We start from the raw sequence: 18,816 nt of genomic DNA, 5'->3' as shown, positions 1-18,816 counted from the left end.
GCGACCGCAGCCGAAATATTTTGGTTATGTGTTTTCAGAAATGGCCCCTCGGTCAGTCCGCGGAGGCAATTTGTCTCTATGCTCCAGGGGGAAAGACTACTCAAAAAGAAACCACATCTCCAGCAGCTTGTCCTGTCCTCAGGGTATCAGAAATATTGACCGCTGGAAGCATAAGAGACGAAATTAGAGATAACTTTATGCTCCTTAGACTATAGTTCTTAGACTACTGGATATCGTCAATTGTAGTAAATTACATTGTGCTTCATGATGAAGCAGTTGAAGTCAGCGTTGAACCGAACTTGCGGCTTAGTTCTCCTTAGCCTCCCCCTTGTCTCCCTTGATTTATTTACCCCCTCCACTGGCAAGAAACATAGCCTTGAAATCAGCATTGCTCTTTTTGGCTGATGTGTCAGATTCGCCGTTTTGTGTAGGCTTAGCACTACCGGGCTTGAAACCAAGACCACGACGCAGGCCAGGCTTCCCCAGTACTGGGCGACGTACGGCAGTTGCAGAGGGTATGAACATGGTGGATGAGGCACCAGGAACATTTGACTTATGCTCCTGATCCTTGTTCTTTCTGCCCGTGATAATACGGTCGGGGGTAAATTCTGCTTTCGATTTTCGGAGTTCATCAGGCGTGCCTGTGCGGAGCTTATGACCTTCAAACTCCATGCTATTTAGTTGTAGACTGGCCTTGCCTGCCATGGCTGCGTCGGCAAACTCGATCTCGGCTCCGCCATTCCCGGGCTTCGCCGTCATTTTGACTATCGCACCGAAAGGTTCGACGAGCGACCGGATTCGCGCATCGTTTACAGTATCAGGAAGACCCATCAGAGCGATGGTTTTTGCTGAGATTTCCGCTGCAGTTGGTTTGGCCTGAACCTCAACACCTTGCATAGCTTGGTCGCCATCGACATCATGAGACGAAGGTGCTGGTGAACCTCTGGCATTATCAGTAACAATAGTCTTGGCTGCTGGCTTGATCCTGGACTCTTTAGAGAGAGCGACTGCGAGAATTTGGCTTCTAAACTTGGTATTGTTCATTTCCGTCACAGCTTTCGCAGCCTCTTCTGTAGTTGCAAAGTCAATGAAGGCAAACCCCTTGTTTTTTCCAGCCAGAGTTGTAGGGATGTTGACCCGTGTGATATTGCCATACTTGGAAAAAACATCTTTCAGCTCTGTCTCGCTTGTCGATCGATCCAGATTGCTAATGTGAATTTCTCGACCTTCCGCAAGAGCGCCCTCTCGAGCTTTTTTGTGTCCTGGGTCGGAATACTTGGCAACGAGTTTGAAGCTCTTTTCAAGGAGCGTACCATCCAGTTCAACAGCTTTTGCTGATGCTTCTTGGTCTCGGAACGAAACGTAACAGAACCGTCGGTGGGCGTTGACCTTCAGACTCGGCCAGCGTATGCTGAGGATCTCACCGCAATCCCTGAAGAGATCACGGATATAGTTTTGATCCGCAGCAGGGGGGTAATTTGTGACATATACAGTCAGATCGTGACCTGATTTGACGGTCAGCTGTGACCGGTTCATATATTTGCCGTCTTTTAGCAAGGCGGACTGGGCTTCTTCGGGTGAGCTGAATTCAATGAGCGCTGTTGAGGAATCGTTTATCTCATCGCGCACCAATGCCGTAACATTGTTAATATGGCCGTAGTCCTTGAAGTATTGCCGGACCTTGGTTTGCGAAACGTCGGCAGGGAGACCAGAGACAATTATGGTGGCATTTTCCCTATCCCTTTTCGGAGGTTGTGCTACGGGAGTAGGATCAGGTCCTACCCCATTGGGACCATTCTTTTGGCGTTTGCTGCTGCTCTCAATTCCATCGGTGAATTCCGGTTCGGTGTCCCTTTTCCTCTTGGAGCCACCTGGCGATGACGGGACCTGCTCTTCAGGTTCAGGAACAGTGTAGTAGGCAGCATAGGCCGCCGCTTTCTCTTGTTCTTCGCGCTCCCTGCGTCTTTTGACTTCTTTTCCGGTCTTGTGCACTCGATCAGCAGCCTTTCGCAAAGGCAGCGGCATTTCATAATCGTTGCAATGTTGCATATAGACCTCCAACACCTTCTCGGGCCAGTCGATTGTTCTACGAGCAACGGCACGGGCGAGAACTGCTGTCGCTAATGTTGGTATTCGGTAAGTGCCACCCCCAGACGAAGGCGTGGGACTTCTGTTGTCCTGTCCTCCAGTGGATGAAAAAATGAGCATTTCCCACATGTAAAAGCGGAACCAGAAGTCGTGGTTGTCAGCGTGGATTTGCATTGAGGCCAGCTTGTTCCACTGGGCTCTGGCCTCATCTACCTTGCCCTTCTTCTCAGTGAGGTATTGGATGTATATACGCTCCAGTCGAAATTTAGGGTCGCCTTGGAAGTCTTTGCCGTAAAGTCGCTGCCCAACGACTGACACGTCCTCGAGGGCCGCGCCGAGACCAACATCGGCAACATCAACAGCTTCGTCAGATGCAGTAGCATCCATGGCATTGCGTTTCAAGAAACCGCACCATGCTACGTACATCTCGATCATGCCCTCCATTCCATCCTTGAGCAACTGATCTTCACTTGTCGCAGCATGTTTGATAGATTCGACCTCGCCAAAAGGAAGCCTGGCCTCTTCGGCGCACATGATGTAACGGTTCCAAAGAAGACCAGACCATGGACAATGTTGAACCGCTCTTTGGAGCACATCAAGGAGGCTACTTGGCTCCTGGAGCTCGGTGTTGGACGAAGAAAGGAAGACAACGTATTCGTACCAGGTGTTTTGGTCGGTAGCGAGGGCCCCGGTGAGAGCACGAGCATAAATTCCGCGGCATAGGTCGATTCCAATTTCAGGGCTATCGTTGCTACGCTTACTCTGAAGCATTTCCCATTCGAGATACGTGTTGAAGGCAGCCTTTTGGGCTTCGATGTCGTTGGTTTCTACTGCTTTTTTCAGATCAGCCTCGTATGGGTCGCGTGCTGCAATCAACCGTTTCGTCTCCTGGGCGTTAGTGACGATGTCCTTCATGGAATCTTCATAGGCAGAGGGGTTGTATTCGGTGAGGAAAGTGGAAAACTTTTGGGAAGTCTCGTCCCAGGTGAGGTGCGGCGTTAGTAGCAGTCGATTGCGGTAGAGATGAGTGATGCGCTTGATACCATCGGGCGTTCTAGTCTTGGCTAGCAACTCCATCTCGAGTGATATCCAGCGATCCCAAAGCAAGTGGCTATCGCCAAGACGATAGCAAATAGCTTCGTATCCTTGCTTCCACAGCTCGAGAGCAGCGCTCAACGAGAACAGTTCGCGGCCGAGCATGCGCTCCTCGTCGGTCCATCCTTCTCCAGTAGGGATCTGGGTAGCTTCCCACAGAGACCAAAAGTAGTTGCAGTAGGCGAGCCAAATGCGTAAACTGCCAGGCTCACAGCCGACGGCGCGTTTGTAGTGTTCAACAGCATTGACTCGCTGGTCGAGGTCGGAGGCGTTTCGGACGATCTCTTCGAGGTAGGCAAGCCAGTTTTCTTCGCCCACTGGGTTCGCCATGGTTATCGCGCTGGATGGATTAGATCAGAGAGTGCATCACAGAGAGGTTTGGGCAATATCGGTTCTGGCGCATAAGATGCTGAATAATGAGGCAGGTGCTGGCGGGGGGTTTGTTGGTCGACGCTGCCGCGGAGTGGCTCGGGAGGAGGGAGATTATTTTTTTTAGGTTTTTGTTTTTGAGAGTTTGGAGGGAAAGTAAGGCGATCACGCGAACGTGGCTAAGACTCATCCAAACTGAGATTAATCAGCTTAGTGGGTAGCAGAAACAATAGCCTCCTAAGTCTTAGGGTATAAAAATAAGTAGTCTAAGAACTATAGTCTAAGGAACATAAAGTGACCTACTAATTTCGTCTCTTATGCTTCCAGCGGTCAATATTTCTGATACCCTGAGGTCAGCCCAGCAACTACAGTAAGTTGTGATGTGCCCTGGGAATGGATGTCTGGACTTAGGAAGATTGCGTGTGGAGCAAGGGAAAAAAAGCTCCTCCCAATAATTCAACAGCTTGGGCTCGGGACGGGACCAGCTAAGCAACGTTGAGTTAGCACAGTATCGGCGGAGCAGGCGCTGTGCAGGGGTTTTACGTAGGTACTTTCCCTGAAGAACGGGAAGCGAGCCGGAGGGTCGTCCGAATGATGTAATGGCTTGTCTACTGCCTAACCGATGAAATGTTTTAGCTACTTTTGATGCAACCCTTATTAAAACCCGACTATCGGGGTAGAGATATTACCATATTGACCATCTGAGTACAGGGTTCAGATTTTCGCCTGTTGTCCAAAGTGTATCATAGACTGACTCCTCTCAATGTCTATGATAAATGGAAACAGTAGGTCCAGCTCTCAAGGTACCTGCCGTAGGTACGCAATAGATCTCAGCATTTGGTACTCGTTACAACTGTATAGGCTTGTTGGCTCTGAGCTGATCTATTACCCAAAACGCACAAGCCCAGAGAGTCTAGACCGCGATTCGACTCAGTTTACTGCAACAAGGTCTTGGCAATTCAACGTCCGATTCTTTATTCCCGGCGTATGGTTAAACCACTGCCTGTGTTGGGCTGCCAGCTGACAAAATCCCCGACTCGATTAATTAAGAGTAATTAATTTCTTCTCTTTCTTTTCGGACAACAGTCAGGCATGCATGTGCCCGAAACCATCTATGAAGACTAGTCGGCCTTGAAAGCATGGGGAAGTGTCTCGTATTCTTCAAAGTATGATGGAAACCTAGTACCCATGCTGAAAGTATCACAGCCATTTGTTCTAGACCTAATGTTGTTCCCGACTCTAAACACCTCGCAGGTGCCAGGCCACTCAAGCAGTCTGACAAGTGGAAGATGGAAATATTAGCGGATGTGCAGAATACAAATTAAGAGGGTTCATTGTCGTCGTAGCACCTGTTGCCTAAATCCTTCTACCGTTGAGAGGTCTAGAGGTGGCAATGGCTCTTCTGGCATCCAAGTCTGAGCATCGCTTCATACATTGTTACGAACAACTAATTTGAATCAATTAATTATCAAGTATCTCAAATGCATAAACCCAGAGACCACTGGTACTACATACCTACCTGCCATGCAGGTTCAATTTGCGTTCTGACGTATTGTGCTGTACCTGTTAGTTAGAATGGAAGCTGACAGACACAGACAGACTATGGAGGGTAGGGAGTAGAATGACGACAATGACCTTTGGACCGACCCTGGCTGGTCACGTAACCATTCAATGGTTCTATATGGGTTTCAAAGCCCAATACTGACTTCTTCCTTCACTCTGTATGACTCTAAGCTAAGTAGTGGAGGCGAAGCCAGTATTAGGCTTTCCAAATTCACGTAGAGTTATCGAGTAGCTTAGTGTCATAGTAGATAAAGTTCATGAAGCAACCTTATTCTTATGAATACAAAAGCACTGCTCAACAGATAGCTACCACTACTTCTTCCTTCAATAGGACCACGTCATCTGTCAAAGACGGGTTGTTTAAATGAAGACTCAGTACGTAGTTATAAGGGTTCAATTGTTTAACCGCAAATGAATCGTCTTCATCTCATCTGAATGAATTGCACCGCACAACATGGCCGTGTCCTTCAGGACTTCATCTGTTTTGATCCCCATGCAGACATCACTCATCGTGATAAGCCCCAGTCCCATTGCAAGTCAGAACTCAGTACTCGGACAGTTTCAAATCGAGAGCTTCACTTATGTGAAAGAAGAGAGAAATTGACTTTCATCACGGGTTATTCGAGTTATCGTTATCGAATTGGCGACATACAAGATGGCCTGGAGCACACAGTTTGCAGCCGCCAGAACCGATAGTTAGTAGTCGCAACCCAGATGAATGGAGTGTAAAGGCTGAAAAAGACGCCAGCAAACAAAGAAATCTGTCAACCGCCAAGGTACTAGGCATAGCATACCTAACTATGAGGCCTCTTGTCGATCATCCGAAAGCCAACACTACGCGCTTCACCAGCATTAATTGATGTGTCTATGTGATGTTTTGATTGGATTGCGCTTTGAAAGCATCGTTGGCTTTTTGGGCTATCTTCTGGGTTCTTTCATGCCTCCTGCCTTCCCGGCAGTGGTGGATTTCGGAACATGGCGATCAGGCAGTTCAGCTACCTAGACTAATACTGGGCCTAGTCTACATGAGCTAATGAGTCAATAGGCACACCAGCTGCCTCATACAACAAAGATGTCAACAGCCTTGTGTCCACTATCTGCGCCGCTGTTGTGTGCTGGCTATGTCTCTATTATATTCCATATGAGGTGGTATCAAGGCAGTAGTGACCCGAGAAGCAACCATTTTCTGGACCAAGGGGAAGAGAATAGAATCAATCAGCTGAGGCACTGAGGAGTACGACCTGATACTGCCAACCGACTTGCCTAGGTTGATCCATAAGATCATTGCAACACCCTGATTTTATATTCTATCAACGGATGTCTCAAAGCTGAGTCCGTGACACTTCTTAGGCACAGACCTGCCTAGTTGATTGTAGTCACGTATCGTTCAGTCTATACCTTGCACTGATGCAGTAGGTCAGTGTCTGCTAGCTTCAGAGTACGGTAATCTGTATTGACAAAGGATTGAGGTTTTCACGCTCCATGATGGTTGGCGTTCGTCCCCTCACACGTTGACCCATTTTCCCAAGGTCTACAGATAACTAGCTCGTTGGCTGATGCACACATTCAAGCCAGACTCGTGAGAAGGGTGGGCTTGCTGGGATGTAGCCTGCACATCCTAATAAAAGTCGCCAAGGCTCGGTGTACAAAAGTTGCATAAACAGCGCTCGCTCTGACGAGATGAGCGCATTTCTTTGACGGCAGTTGTTTTGTAGTTCTGTCTGTTGAACTGGGTGCATTTTTGGTCCATGTGTTCGTCTCAAATGTGTTAGAGGACAACCATGGTCAGTATTTGACAACAGCGGTGTATCAGGACGCATAGAGGTTTAGGATAGATTAGACCAAGACTTTGGCCAGTGGACGACTCATGGTCAGTCTATTCTCTACTCAAGTACTAACTTTGGTAAGACGTAGGTAGGGATTGTGTGATTTAAATAAATAAAATAGGAAGAAAAATAATGAACAAAGAGAAAAGAGCAAACAGTCTACATGACCATTTGGTGGAAAAGATCTAGAAAGGATTATCCTTTAATGGTGTCTGCAGGTACACACAAGTCTTGCCAGATGAAACAAGTGAGGGGACAGTTATTGGACCCGCAGTAAACAGCCCGTGGACGCTAGTACCTGGCGCCAGGAGCTTCTCCAGTAAACCCTTACCACTTGACGCTATTCAAGCCCTGAATGGGTGGTGATTGGCCCCCTTTTTTGGGGTCGGGTTGGCCTACGTTGATGGCGGCGGGTGCTTGACAGTTTCGCGACGTTGGATCGGGCCTGGTTTTATGGATTTGTTACTGCAGAGGAACCAAAAGCCAAGCCAGACAGGGGCACGCAAATAAGGCATTCTGAACAAAGAACGAGAAGAAGGAATCAGACAAGCAAGCATCTCACCTCATCTTGCCCAATAGAAACAAAGTCTGTCCCTAAAAAAGGGTGTGATATTGTACCCATCAATCTGGATCGCCCTTGTCCATCATAAATAAGTAATCGTATCAGATTCATGCCTAGCTGTTAGATATTCATAAGGCGAGCTTCCTCTTTGCATTATCCTGCATTCTTTCTAACATCAGTGCAATTTGACCAGGTCCCCCAGTTTGTTTTCCATTCCTCCCTCACAGTTCTACGCCGGGGTATCTCACTCACTTGATCTCATCTCATATCATCTCATTTCATTTCATTTCTCCCTTGGCTGTTTCTCTCTGCTCAACCTAACCCACCTTTTTCTCTCTTTTCCACTATTCTGTCCCGTTCCCAGACGGCTTCTCTTCTTCTCTCAACATCGACATCTCTCACGACGGACGACCTCACTGCACCGGGCTCTTTTCACTCTTTCAAGTGCTCCGCGTCTTTGCCTCTCCATCCAGTCATTCCTTTGGGTCAATTCCTTCTCCATCGTCCTCTTTCCCTATATCTTTTTGCTTTCTTTTTATTCCCGTTCGGGCTTGGCAGACGACAATAACCCTCATTCGCTTCCTCACTCATTCGTATTCTTGACGGAGGCTTGCATCCGCTGCTGCATTGAGTACCACGTTGGACCAAGTCACTCACCTCTGTTACATGCCATTACACTGCATAGTACACTTGGTTGTCCGACTCTCGTCTTTCCTTCCTGCTTGAGGGTTTCTTTTGCGACATTACTGGACGCACAACTTCATCCAGGTCAACCTGAGGCATTTATCGATATCCTCATCAACTTGGACAAGGTCTAGCCACTCTCCTTGCGACCGCGGCTGCCAACGATTCACGCACTCGACTACCTGTTGGCTCGACTCACCCTCTACTTCTGCTCCAACAATCAACCAGAGCCTATCACCAAGTTCGGATCTGGCAACTTATCATTCACTCAAGGTAACGGGATTAGTTCTCGTTGCATAAACAATTTCGAAATGCACTTTTCTCTCTCAACTGTTTTGGCGCTGGGCGCCCTCCACACTTTTGGTGTCTACGCTCAGGACTGTATTGTAAGTGACTAGCGCTCAATCGTCCACGCGATCCATTTCCAAACAGGTCCTGATAATCTCTAGAACACCTGCATCGAGAATGTCAAACCCACTGTTGGCTGTGCGGATCCTGCTGATGCCAGTTGCGTTTGCGTTTCCAACGACTTTGTCAAGGGCGTTGCCGAATGCGCAAGAGCACCTGAATGCGCGGCTGCAGACGATGCCATCACAAATGGCATAAGCAACGGATTTTGTGTCGGTACGTCTTTCTCGCCAAGAGCTGCGCACTCCTTGTTACTCCATGGTCAAGGCTAACTCACCCAAGGCCAACAGGTGCCTGCTTTCCCAGGCGCTGCTACGACCCCAGTTGAGAGTGTAGCGACATCTGAAGCAGTAGCAGCAACATCCGAAGCCCCTGCTGCACCTGAAACCACTGCCGCTGAAACGACTCCCGCATCGCTCCCGGAATCCTCAGAGTCATCCGTAACTTCGGAGGCTGCGGCTACTTCAGAAGCTCCAGAGACTACTCCCACTGATTCCGTTGAATCAGCCGAATCTAGTGTAAGAACCGACAAACATTCCTTTGACTCTGTATATATATTTATTAATACACCTAACAGGTTACCGAGGAAGCTTCAGCTTCTTCCACTGATGCTAACAACTCATCCGCAACCACTGAAGCAGCCGGTGCTGCCGCCACACATGATTCGGCGGAAGATGAACATGAGGACGAAACCGCTGGAGGTGGAATGTCTGGTGGTGCCAAAGCTGGTGTCGGTATTGGTGTCACCATTGGTGTCCTTGCTCTCCTTGGTACTGCTGGTTTCTTCTGGAAGAAACGTCAAAACCAGCAGGACCTTCCACGCGGAAACATGGACGATATGTCACCACCCATGGCTTCTAGGGATCGCAGTTATCCTGCGCCTGATCAAGGATCAATCGGCGAGAAGCACGGGTATGATCTTGAACTCATGTCCCATCGGTATGAGGATATGCTTCCCCGGGAGGAACCACGACACATGGTTTAAGGTCACTTTGGAGAAAGCCTGGCGTTTTAAAATAGGGGCACAAGCAAAACCAATACAGTGCAAACATCATTCTCATTCGCATCATTTCTTGCTGAGCAAAGCCTCTTTATGATTCAGAACTGGCTGCCCAGCTCACGAGCACTGGTCATCAAGCGTGGCGGTCCTCACAGCGAAAGAACACTAACAGATTCTGCGAGTTACGAGTAGAAATGAAATTTATATCAAACCAGGCTTTGATCTGGGCGGCGTTAAGAGGTTCCTCGACGGACAAGATACCACAAAATGATAGGGGGGGGGGGGGGCAATGGTTGAAAAAAGCCAAGTCAGTGAGGGAACTTAGCATATTTTAGCATTTACATTAACTTTCATCAAGTGTACATCCTATTCATTGTACATATCTTACAAGTCCCTATGGGATATTACGCTGTGGTCTTCTACCGCGTTTGAATCCCGCTTTTTTTTTCATGGTTCCAACAATTCAGATTGCATCAGCCAACATCTTGTTTACCACGAATAGTATGGTCTTTGTCCATATACAGGTCGGTTGGGCAGATGTACCCATGGTCCCTTCTTGTTCTTCTTGGCCACGCGCTCATCGTACTCTCGTATTCTTGACTTCTCTTCCTTGAGTAAGACAGTCAGGCCTAAAGAAATTAGTCAGTCTCTAAAATCAAGCATAGATATAAACAGCCATGAAAACTTACTTGTGCTGGGGTGTCTGATGATGCCCATGCGTCCTCGACCCTTGTAATCAATCCTCTTTCCCCGCCAGGGACCCCTTCCAACCCACGATTGAGCGATATACATGCGTGTAGGGTCCTCAATCTCGAGCCATTTCCCATCGATAGTCTGGATCTTTCTCGGGGTTTTTAAGATCTCGTCATTGAACTTTCCAAGCCCCATACCACGTTGAGCAACAGCCAGATCGCGAGCTTCTTCAAGGTAGTATCCGATCTCAGCTGCCATCTTCTTCTTGGACCACTTCATCTGCAGGATAGCATCATCGACGGGCTTGCCAGCGATCTGGCGGGCCAACATGACAAGCTTCTTGACACTTGTTGGCATGAACTCGCTCTTGTGCAAGAGTTGTCGCTCTGTCATTTGAATACGCTCGTCTTTGGTCAAGCGACCGTTACGACGGACCATTTGAATAACCTTTTTTCGCTGCCAACGGACTCGGCTTCGAGGGTCAGGGTCCACTACCATAGCCATGTTCTCCCTTGTCTTTTGTTCGACTTCGGGGGTGCCAGGAGCGGCGGCTTCCGGACTCGCGGTCTCGATTTCTTCTTGGAAAATGTTGTCCTCTACGCCGCTGTACATGCTCTTTTGAAGATATTCCTCACGACTCTTTGGGTTGTCGAGCTGGGATGTAGGATCCAGGGAAGCCACCGTCTCGGCATTCTTATTTCGGGGCTTGCCCCATCCCTTGAAGAGATTGGAGGCCCATTTGTGTCGTCGCTGAACTGTAGGTCCGATGGTTGCAGAGAGAACGGGAATTGGTGTGCTGGATACTGGATGCACAGTCCTTGCTGTAGAGTGAAGCTCTTGGTCAGTTTATACGGGGTTCAACGCCAATTGAGCGGCAAACAGGGTGAGAAGAGTATCGCCGTACCTGATACTGCCAGCCTCTGGGCAGCTAATCGGAGACTCATGGTTGCAGATGTCGTCGGGCTCTGCAAACCAACCAATCTCTTCAGAGTCGCTCTCACAAGATGTCTTGCAGCTGAGGGTCGTTTCAATGGGCGAGATTCTTTTCCATATCGTATTTTACCGCTGTTCAGCCGTGGCTATTACTGGCACCACCCACTGTAGCAGGGTCGGAACAGCCCAGCTGCTACCATGGTAGCACACGTGACACGAGCGCTCTAGCGCGATTAACATCAGCCCATCTCGGGAATCAACTTGGAACTGCTTGACCACATTGAAATCCCAAGCACCTCTGCCACCCTCGAACGCTCCGCCTCTTCGCCCGAACATCTTTGCACAAATAAATCAGTCATAATGGCCGTCCGACCCATCACCGGTGTACGTTTCCCCGACCCAATGGCTTGGTCTTCGCTTCACCCGGGCCAGAGGAGCCTCAAATAAACCCGGTACCAGAGCTTTTCGTGGACTGACAATTGTGCTAGATGCTCCGACGAAACCTCGTCCTGGATCTCAGCATCGCTCTCGGTACGTCGACCTCTACTACAAACGATTCGAACTACATCAATTGGAATTTGTCAACTTGAAGGGAAGGACTATCGCAAGAGCTGACAATTCGCGTGATGTGGTTGGTTGGAGAGCATCAAGCTGACTGACTGGTAACATCGCAGGCTCCGGCTTCGTCATGGCCAACTTCTTCTGGTAAGGGATATCGCCGAAATAATGGCACGATAGCGAGACTAGAAGACTCACCATTCCGACACAGGTACGGCTTCCACATGCCCCGAACCAACGCCCGCGACAACTACTACATCAAGCTCGAGGAGGAGCGAGCTGCTCAGAAGAACGAGTAAAGCAAAGATATGCCGAGTCGAAGTCGGATGGCATAAGCAAGGGCATAGGGGAAGTTGGGAAGTACACATAGAGGCCACTAGCCAATGTTTCGTTTGTCGTGTAGCTGGGTAAAAAGCAAAATACCACCACGGCTTCAACCACATCGATCGCTGGCAATCTGTACTGTAGGCAAGGGCAACCGAATCGTATGTGCTTTGATCATTCCTGAAGTGCTATTAAAATGAAATGTGATAAAATGCGACTAGTATTCAGTTGGCGATCCTACGAGCTGCGAGCATGAGTCACAATGGTACGATCTCAGTACTCAGTACTAGTTGTGAAGTTATAGATGAGATTTCACAGAGCGACTCGATGAATGTTTTCGGTTGTAGGCAGCAATTATTATACAAATTCATGGTCCGATAGAGATATATGCCTATTCTCGGCCCATTCCAGCAATGCCGTCATCAAGTTGTTGCAGCCTCGCATGTAATTCAATGGACCAGCATCAAGGCATATAAACTACTTACCCCGTAGTATTTTATCACTACGCTGATATCGCTTGGCGCGCGGACGCTTACTGACATGAATTGTCCGTGTGAGGTGTGCAAGCAATAAGTTTCATGTGTGTGAATAAAAACTATCTGTTCGAGATGAAGCTCCCCCATGTTGCAAAAAACCAACGGCGGATGATGCTAGCCCATATTGTGACAGCAACACTTTTCGAAAAAGGGAAAAGAAAGAAAAGAAAGAACCAAATTAATTGCTGTCTTTTTATCTTGCGGTGTCTGGTGAGTGCCAGCTTGAGGACCAGTGGTAGTGCTGAGGAGGCGCCTTATTTCTGCTGTCTTTTACATCATCACTCTTCTGTCCCTCCACAGGATAATCTTTACCCTCCCACGCTGTTGTCTCGACCATGAATGAACCCTTCTTGTCTTGACATCTACACGAACGAATTAATCGTCAGAACCTTTCACCATCCGCCATAAAGGCTGCGGTACATATACAGTGCAATATTGCGTGCAAATAGAGAGGGTGGTAACTCACTTTCGGAATAGCCGTTCAACAGCAAAGCACTGCACGGGGCTATCCCATTTGACAGGCTCTTTGATCTCGCATTTATACTGCAGCATCTCAAGGAGCTCACAGCCTTTCAGGTCGACATTCTTGGCTCCCTGATCTAGCTTGCGCTTGCGACCGCTGAGATTGGTTTGGATACGGTCAGGAAGCTCCGAAGCGTGGAAAACTTGACACGGGTAACCCATCTCCAAGGGCAATCGTGATCGCAACTAGAAAGTGTCACTAGATACCGTGATTTATCCGGAAGGTGATTTTCCTCTCGTTTTAACGATGGAGGCGGCGACTGGGAGTCGATTGTTGGGAGAGATTGAGGAGATGAGTTTAGAAGAGGTGAGTTCAATATCTCGGACTTGAGGCTTTTGCCGCTTTTGATCATTACCTTCCCACATTATCACCTCATTATCGGCCAAGCTTGAGGATTATCATGACTATGGACCAAGTAAGAAATACTACTTGAATACTGTCTCCCTTGGTTTTACTCATATTTACGAGCTTTTCTCAGTCTTTTCTGCTTGAAATTCTCTGGCTTGGAGGACACTTCTCCACCACCAAGTACACCCTTGTTTAGATTTTCCAAGCTGCAAAGTGACTCTTTTGTTCCGTTACATATATATATGATTGTAGCAATGCGATGCTAAGCTGTAAGTACAGATGCTTCGAGGTTTACGTTCATCGCCCACGTTGGATCCGAACGTACTCGGCCTCAGGACTCAGTTTCAACCAAGAAAACTCACACATATATCGCCGCTTGATGAAATAGCAGCGGCTCATTTTCATACGACAAAAATTGCGAGTATTGGAATATCTGGACGTCACCTCCCGCTTCTTTATAAAGTCGTATCGAATCTCGTCAGCCCACCTCATCTCTATGCTATTCTCATTATCGACATAGAAGGTCGCTTCGATGCCACCCGGTTGCATTGTTCGCCATCTCATATGCGACACGTTTACGTTCAAAGGCCCGCTCGAAACGATCCAGAACATACACGTACCCTTGTAGCCGAAGCAGAAGGGATCCTTCTTTACGGCGACGTAGCTCGCGCAAGCGCTGGACGTGAGTGGTGGGGAACTATCGTCGTAGGCGGTTTGGGATCTGGTGATATCTCAGCGAACTGGAAAGGATGGCTACGGGTCGATCGCGAGGGCGTGCGTGGCTTTGCATTAGGTATCAGTGCACAGGAGGCTCTAGATCAGAAGAAGCAGAGACATGATGTTGTGGACATGGCTGGGTGGGCAGTCACTTCGCAGTGGGGAGGATATACGTTCAAAGATGGTGGCGAGGACGCTTCTGAGGAGGATACGAGAAAAGGGGACGGTGTTGACAATATAGAACGAGTCGAGGTCAACCGGGAATGAATCAATAAGATCTTGTGTAACCGAATATATCATTCTGTAACAATATAGGCCTACTCCAGACTGACTCATAGGACTCATACATGACCCACAAACTTCAAAGCTGGTAGGAGGGTCATAGCGGACGCCAGCGACAAGTCGATTGTGTAGGGAGAGACTAATGAAGGGGCATGTGGACTGTTATGCGTTTTGCGACACAAACTTGCCCCGTCGTCACTGTGAGCCTCGCTCGTAACCCCCAGTATTTGGTGTTGATCTACGTTCAAATAGAGTACCAAGGTAGATTCGTTAGAAAACACCGGTCCGTCTGCACGAAAATTTAAGAAGGCCTAGTTGCGATGTCAGCCGGATCACCTTCTGAGCAGGATTTTGAATCACAATTGAGCCTCGCCAACCTCTATCTTGAAAGATGAGTACAAGTGGGTTTCTACTGAGACTGGACTACAAAAAAAAGTCTAGTGAGGTTAGGACGGATAATCTGCTTGTTCTCGATGTTCGGCATGGTAGTCGAATGGATCGGCAATTAACACATACCAACTAGTTGTGCGAGTGAATAAACAGACAAACTGATTTGTTCTTAGTGCTCATTGATGGCGATATGCCCGGCCAACACAATTAAAACCCAACCCTTTCTTATCGACCTTATTGTTTTTAAATCACGTTATAAGGGTCTCGTATAATGAATATTGCAAGAGTTTTTTTTTTTTCTTTTTTTTCTATCTTTATGCTATTCTATAGGATTGATGTGATGCTCATCAGGGTATAGGTGGGTGGTGCATCAAGGGTGGGTAAGAAACTAGCTAGATAAGATGAAAAACTTAGAATTCAGAATTCGTCCGTTCATCCGGACGATGTATGCTCTATCAAATCTTCAGGACCTGTATCCGGAATGTGCTCGTGGCACCTGCAAAGAGCCGTAATGCAGATGGGCTGTAAAGGAAAGTTCGTTTCGCGTGGCTATGCTACAATAAAGGAAATTCCGTAACTCCATGAAAAAAGATGGTATCCCAAAGTAGTGTATATGAATAGAAGGGAGGTATGTCGGATTAGATGGTTATACCATCCATATCAACAGCGATCTCGGTGATACCGGAGTCAGGAATGAGGGCAGGCTTGATCATTTGGCCCTTAGCAGCCTTCTTGTCCATTTCGCGCTTAATACCATGGTTGACAGCATCGAGGACGTTTTCGACAGTGACACGAGGCTTGTGGGCAGGTTCAGTGCCGTCCTGGTATACACCGGTCTTGACAAGAATGCTGTACCAATCATTGTCGGCGACCTTGTTGACAGCATTGGTACCACGGATGTCACTCTCAGGGGTGTCGCCAACGAAGTAGACAGTGTCAGGAGGAGCGACGAGACCATGCTCAGTCTGGCGCCACTGACCCATCAAACGGGAAGCAAACTCGAAAGTAGAGACCTGGGGCTTGCCGAATGCATGGGTATGTAGAACACCATTACCGCCAGTAAGATCCTCAAAGGTAACCTCGAACATACGGCGAAGGGCGCCCATGCCGAGACGAACATGTTCATGGGCAGCAGACCAGACAACGTCATTGTGGGAGAAGTAGAAAGGAGGACCCTCGTCGTTGGTCTCGCTGCGGGTGCCGAGACGACCGCCCTTTGACATGGCAACATCGAGCATGATCTGGATGTCGCCGGCCCAGTCGCGAGAGTCGGCAAAGACAAAGACAGCGTCAATCACAACGTCCGTGAAGTCTCGCTCACGTGAGTTGCGGTGCTCCTCAGGAGTAAGCTTGCGGAAAGGAGTTGTGGCAGCGTTGTGCTTGATGATATCACCAGGAGTTACAACATCTTTGAATCCATAGCCCTCGGCAACGTGTCGACACTTCTCGCCCTCGCCACCGACGACAAGAACGGTGCCGTACTTCTCAGCCATCTCCCTCATGGGGGTGTGACCGCAGATAAATTGGCCAGGCTTAATGTCACATTGGAGCTGACCAGAGAGATCATTGCATCGCTCCTCTTCTGTCTTACCACCACCGTTGGTAAGGAAGATATGAGGCCTGTTATGAGATGCATTAGTATTATGGTCCAAGCTAAAGTCACGATGCCCTTTATTATGTGGACCTCCCCAGAAAAAGTCCGGGGATGGTGGATCGCGACTGCATATGGTGCATGGTTCGACTTACACTTGAATGCCATATTCATTGTCACCATTGAGAACCTTCATGGCCTGAAGGGCCTCAGGAATGGCTCGTCCGCCGCGGACAAGGACACCGTCAATGTCAAAAGCAAAGACAAAGGAGTCAGCCACAGGCTGCGAAACAGCAGGGGAGAGAGGAGAGGCGGGAGATCCGAGACTGGCAATGCTGTCACTGGAGCTGGAGCTTCCAAGCTCAGGAGAGCTAGGTACAGAGTCGGGGGTGGTGACCTCGCCCTGGTCAGGGAGATTGTCCTTGAAGAACTCGGTCTGTTGTGAAGACATGGTGGTGGTAATTCGTGTTGTGTAAGAACAAAAGCAGTCCTGTTCAGGCGCACGCGTATCGATTTAGACGCGTGGAGTTAAGAGGTTTTGAGTGGGATCGAACAAAGTGTCTGTCTGAAGTAGCCGGATGATGACTGGGGAGTGCTGAGCTATTTGTGTAAATGGTGATGGTGGATATGGAATCTGGGGAATGATGGAGAATGATGATTTCTACCGTCAAGAACGGTGGGAGAAATGGGGCTTTATAGATTTAGATATCAAGCGGAGAGCAACAGGAAGGTACGTAAGATGCCTCAGAAAGCAAACATCAAGCAAGGCGCCATCTTGGCCATAGCCTGTGATCGATATCGAATCGACGACAACATGTATCCATGGCAAGCAAGGTATGGGCATGGCATTCTCGGTAGACGCCCGTCGATACGTAGGTCGGGGTCCAATAACCGAGTCATTTCACATCTATCGAAACTATAGCGTAGCAAGCCCAAGGATGATTCCCCTATACCCACAGTAAGGGTTCCACAGCTTGGTGATGGTGATGCTGAGGTGAGGTTAGTTTAGGTTTTGGCCGTAGTGCAACAGAAAAAAATTTACAGTATGAGGTAAGGGATGTTGATGACGGCGTTGCTTCCTTCCATCTTCTAGTTCTGGGCGACAAAGGTACCTGGAAGAGCCAGGTGGGTGGGTACTGTATACATGCAATTCCCTGCTGTAATGCGTCAAGACCCAGTGTATTGACTACACTAGCTTCTGGCAACCTGCTGTTCCCCTCGCGGCTGGGGCGGGCCATCATGATTTTGCTGTGCACTGGGTTCTTGACGCCGTCGCCGCACTAGAGACAACCTGACAACCCCATTCTCAACCTCACCTCGCGCAGATTGGACGTCATGACCAAATAGAGAAATACGAAACATGCCTGTCCAGACCCTTGTTATCATTTGCCAACCAACAGGTCGTAAATAACGCAACTGGAGATGTATCTGCCTGCCACATTGTGTCTCTCTGTCTGTCAGACAGACGCAAGCAGGTAGAACGTGCTGTGATCGCCAATTGATTGTCGTCTTCTAATCAGGTTATCAGGGCTTCTTGAATCGTATTAGACACAGCAAAAAAACGGTGTAGAACTGTGGCGTTTTCGAACGGCAACGATATGCTCTACCTTCTACCGTACCTGTACATACTGGGTACTACAGAGTAGAGGAATTTCAATTGTGGTGTGGACCCTGAGGCTCCTTGGGTACGCACTACCAATCAGGGACTCTGCATCGGCCATTTACAGCCAGTCAAATCAGCATCTCTTTGTAAGTCCCCCAAGGACAAGTTGACGACTTCCAGGGGCTCAGGGGCTCATGCACTCAGCTCTCGGCGTCAGAATTAATGCAAGACCGACGCCATCAAGTGCGCGATCCTGAGAGAAACCGGATTCAACACCCATTGTATCAAAGAGTATCCACCGTCAAGCACAACATCCATGACGCCAATACGGTTGCCGTCAGAGAAAGAGGCATTGTTGACGGTAGTAATGCATGCAAGCAGCTTCCTGCCACCTCCACTATCTCCCGCGGAATCAAGACTCAGTTCGTTATTCTATGCCAATTTGGTACCCGTTTCGTATATTTCGGCGCACAGTTTCGGTCCGTTGTTCAGGTGACGTCAAGCTGGCTCCGCCCAGGGTCCGCCAAAACCCCACCAGTCCGATCCGAAGCCCTATCAGCCATGCGGAACGGCCCCATCGGTGGGCTTGGGTCATCCACTGCGGTCTTTGACGGGCACTTTCGGCTGGCACTATCAACAAAACATTATTCATACCAGAAAAGAGTTACATTACACAACAATCGCCGATTGTTTATGCGATCTTAACATTGGCAAGAAACAAGA

The 18,816-nt window shown here is 48.5% G+C and overlaps 7 protein-coding genes across 7 annotated transcripts; 3 read left to right on the top strand and 4 right to left on the bottom strand.

The window, feature by feature from the left end:
* Positions 1 to 132: 132 nt before the first annotated feature.
* Positions 133 to 3,934, bottom strand: EDB82DRAFT_455873 (uncharacterized protein). The gene has a single exon (XM_025731452.2). The coding sequence runs from the start codon at positions 3,511 to 3,513 to the stop codon at positions 343 to 345; it is 3,171 nt and encodes a 1,056-aa protein (XP_025590476.1). The 5' UTR covers positions 3,514 to 3,934; the 3' UTR covers positions 133 to 342.
* Positions 3,935 to 8,045: 4,111 nt separating this feature from the next.
* Positions 8,046 to 9,654, top strand: EDB82DRAFT_28115 (uncharacterized protein). The gene is made up of 4 exons (XM_065607379.1): positions 8,046 to 8,573; positions 8,637 to 8,811; positions 8,878 to 9,113; positions 9,173 to 9,654. The coding sequence occupies exons 1-4, from the start codon at positions 8,499 to 8,501 to the stop codon at positions 9,578 to 9,580; spliced, it is 894 nt and encodes a 297-aa protein (XP_065465426.1). The 5' UTR covers positions 8,046 to 8,498; the 3' UTR covers positions 9,581 to 9,654.
* A 228-nt stretch (positions 9,655 to 9,882) lies between these two features.
* On the bottom strand, positions 9,883 to 11,312 carry EDB82DRAFT_484747 (mitochondrial 54S ribosomal protein uL22m). The gene is made up of 3 exons (XM_025731455.2): positions 11,193 to 11,312; positions 10,285 to 11,109; positions 9,883 to 10,224 (listed from the first exon to the last, which is right to left on the bottom strand). The coding sequence occupies exons 1-3, from the start codon at positions 11,230 to 11,232 to the stop codon at positions 10,085 to 10,087; spliced, it is 1,005 nt and encodes a 334-aa protein (XP_025590478.1). The 5' UTR covers positions 11,233 to 11,312; the 3' UTR covers positions 9,883 to 10,084.
* A 269-nt stretch (positions 11,313 to 11,581) lies between these two features.
* On the top strand, positions 11,582 to 12,078 carry EDB82DRAFT_519729 (uncharacterized protein; the record flags this gene model as incomplete). The annotated part of the gene is made up of 4 exons (XM_025731456.1): positions 11,582 to 11,605; positions 11,710 to 11,752; positions 11,896 to 11,926; positions 11,991 to 12,078. 4 exons carry the CDS (start codon positions 11,582 to 11,584, stop codon positions 12,076 to 12,078), a joined length of 186 nt encoding a protein of 61 aa, XP_025590479.1.
* A 328-nt stretch (positions 12,079 to 12,406) lies between these two features.
* Positions 12,407 to 13,556, bottom strand: EDB82DRAFT_28065 (uncharacterized protein). The gene is made up of 2 exons (XM_025731457.2): positions 13,106 to 13,556; positions 12,407 to 13,001 (listed from the first exon to the last, which is right to left on the bottom strand). The coding sequence occupies exons 1-2, from the start codon at positions 13,321 to 13,323 to the stop codon at positions 12,833 to 12,835; spliced, it is 387 nt and encodes a 128-aa protein (XP_025590480.1). The 5' UTR covers positions 13,324 to 13,556; the 3' UTR covers positions 12,407 to 12,832.
* Positions 13,169 to 14,559, top strand: EDB82DRAFT_27896 (uncharacterized protein). The gene is made up of 3 exons (XM_025731458.2): positions 13,169 to 13,314; positions 13,365 to 13,468; positions 13,790 to 14,559. The coding sequence occupies exons 2-3, from the start codon at positions 13,409 to 13,411 to the stop codon at positions 14,492 to 14,494; spliced, it is 765 nt and encodes a 254-aa protein (XP_025590481.1). The 5' UTR covers positions 13,169 to 13,314; positions 13,365 to 13,408; the 3' UTR covers positions 14,495 to 14,559.
* A 978-nt stretch (positions 14,560 to 15,537) lies between these two features.
* On the bottom strand, positions 15,538 to 16,941 carry EDB82DRAFT_519726 (HAD-like domain-containing protein; the record flags this gene model as incomplete). The annotated part of the gene is made up of 2 exons (XM_025731459.1): positions 15,538 to 16,519; positions 16,646 to 16,941. The coding sequence occupies 2 exons, from the start codon at positions 16,939 to 16,941 to the stop codon at positions 15,538 to 15,540; spliced, it is 1,278 nt and encodes a 425-aa protein (XP_025590482.1).
* Between the last annotated feature and the right edge of the window lie 1,875 nt (positions 16,942 to 18,816).

Source organism: Fusarium venenatum, assembly GCF_020744135.1.
Source record: "Fusarium venenatum strain MPI-CAGE-CH-0201 chromosome Unknown EDB82scaffold_1, whole genome shotgun sequence".
NCBI lineage: Eukaryota > Fungi > Ascomycota > Sordariomycetes > Hypocreales > Nectriaceae > Fusarium > Fusarium venenatum.
Note: the sequence above shows the minus strand (reverse complement) of the source record. Positions and strands in the feature narration are given on the sequence as shown.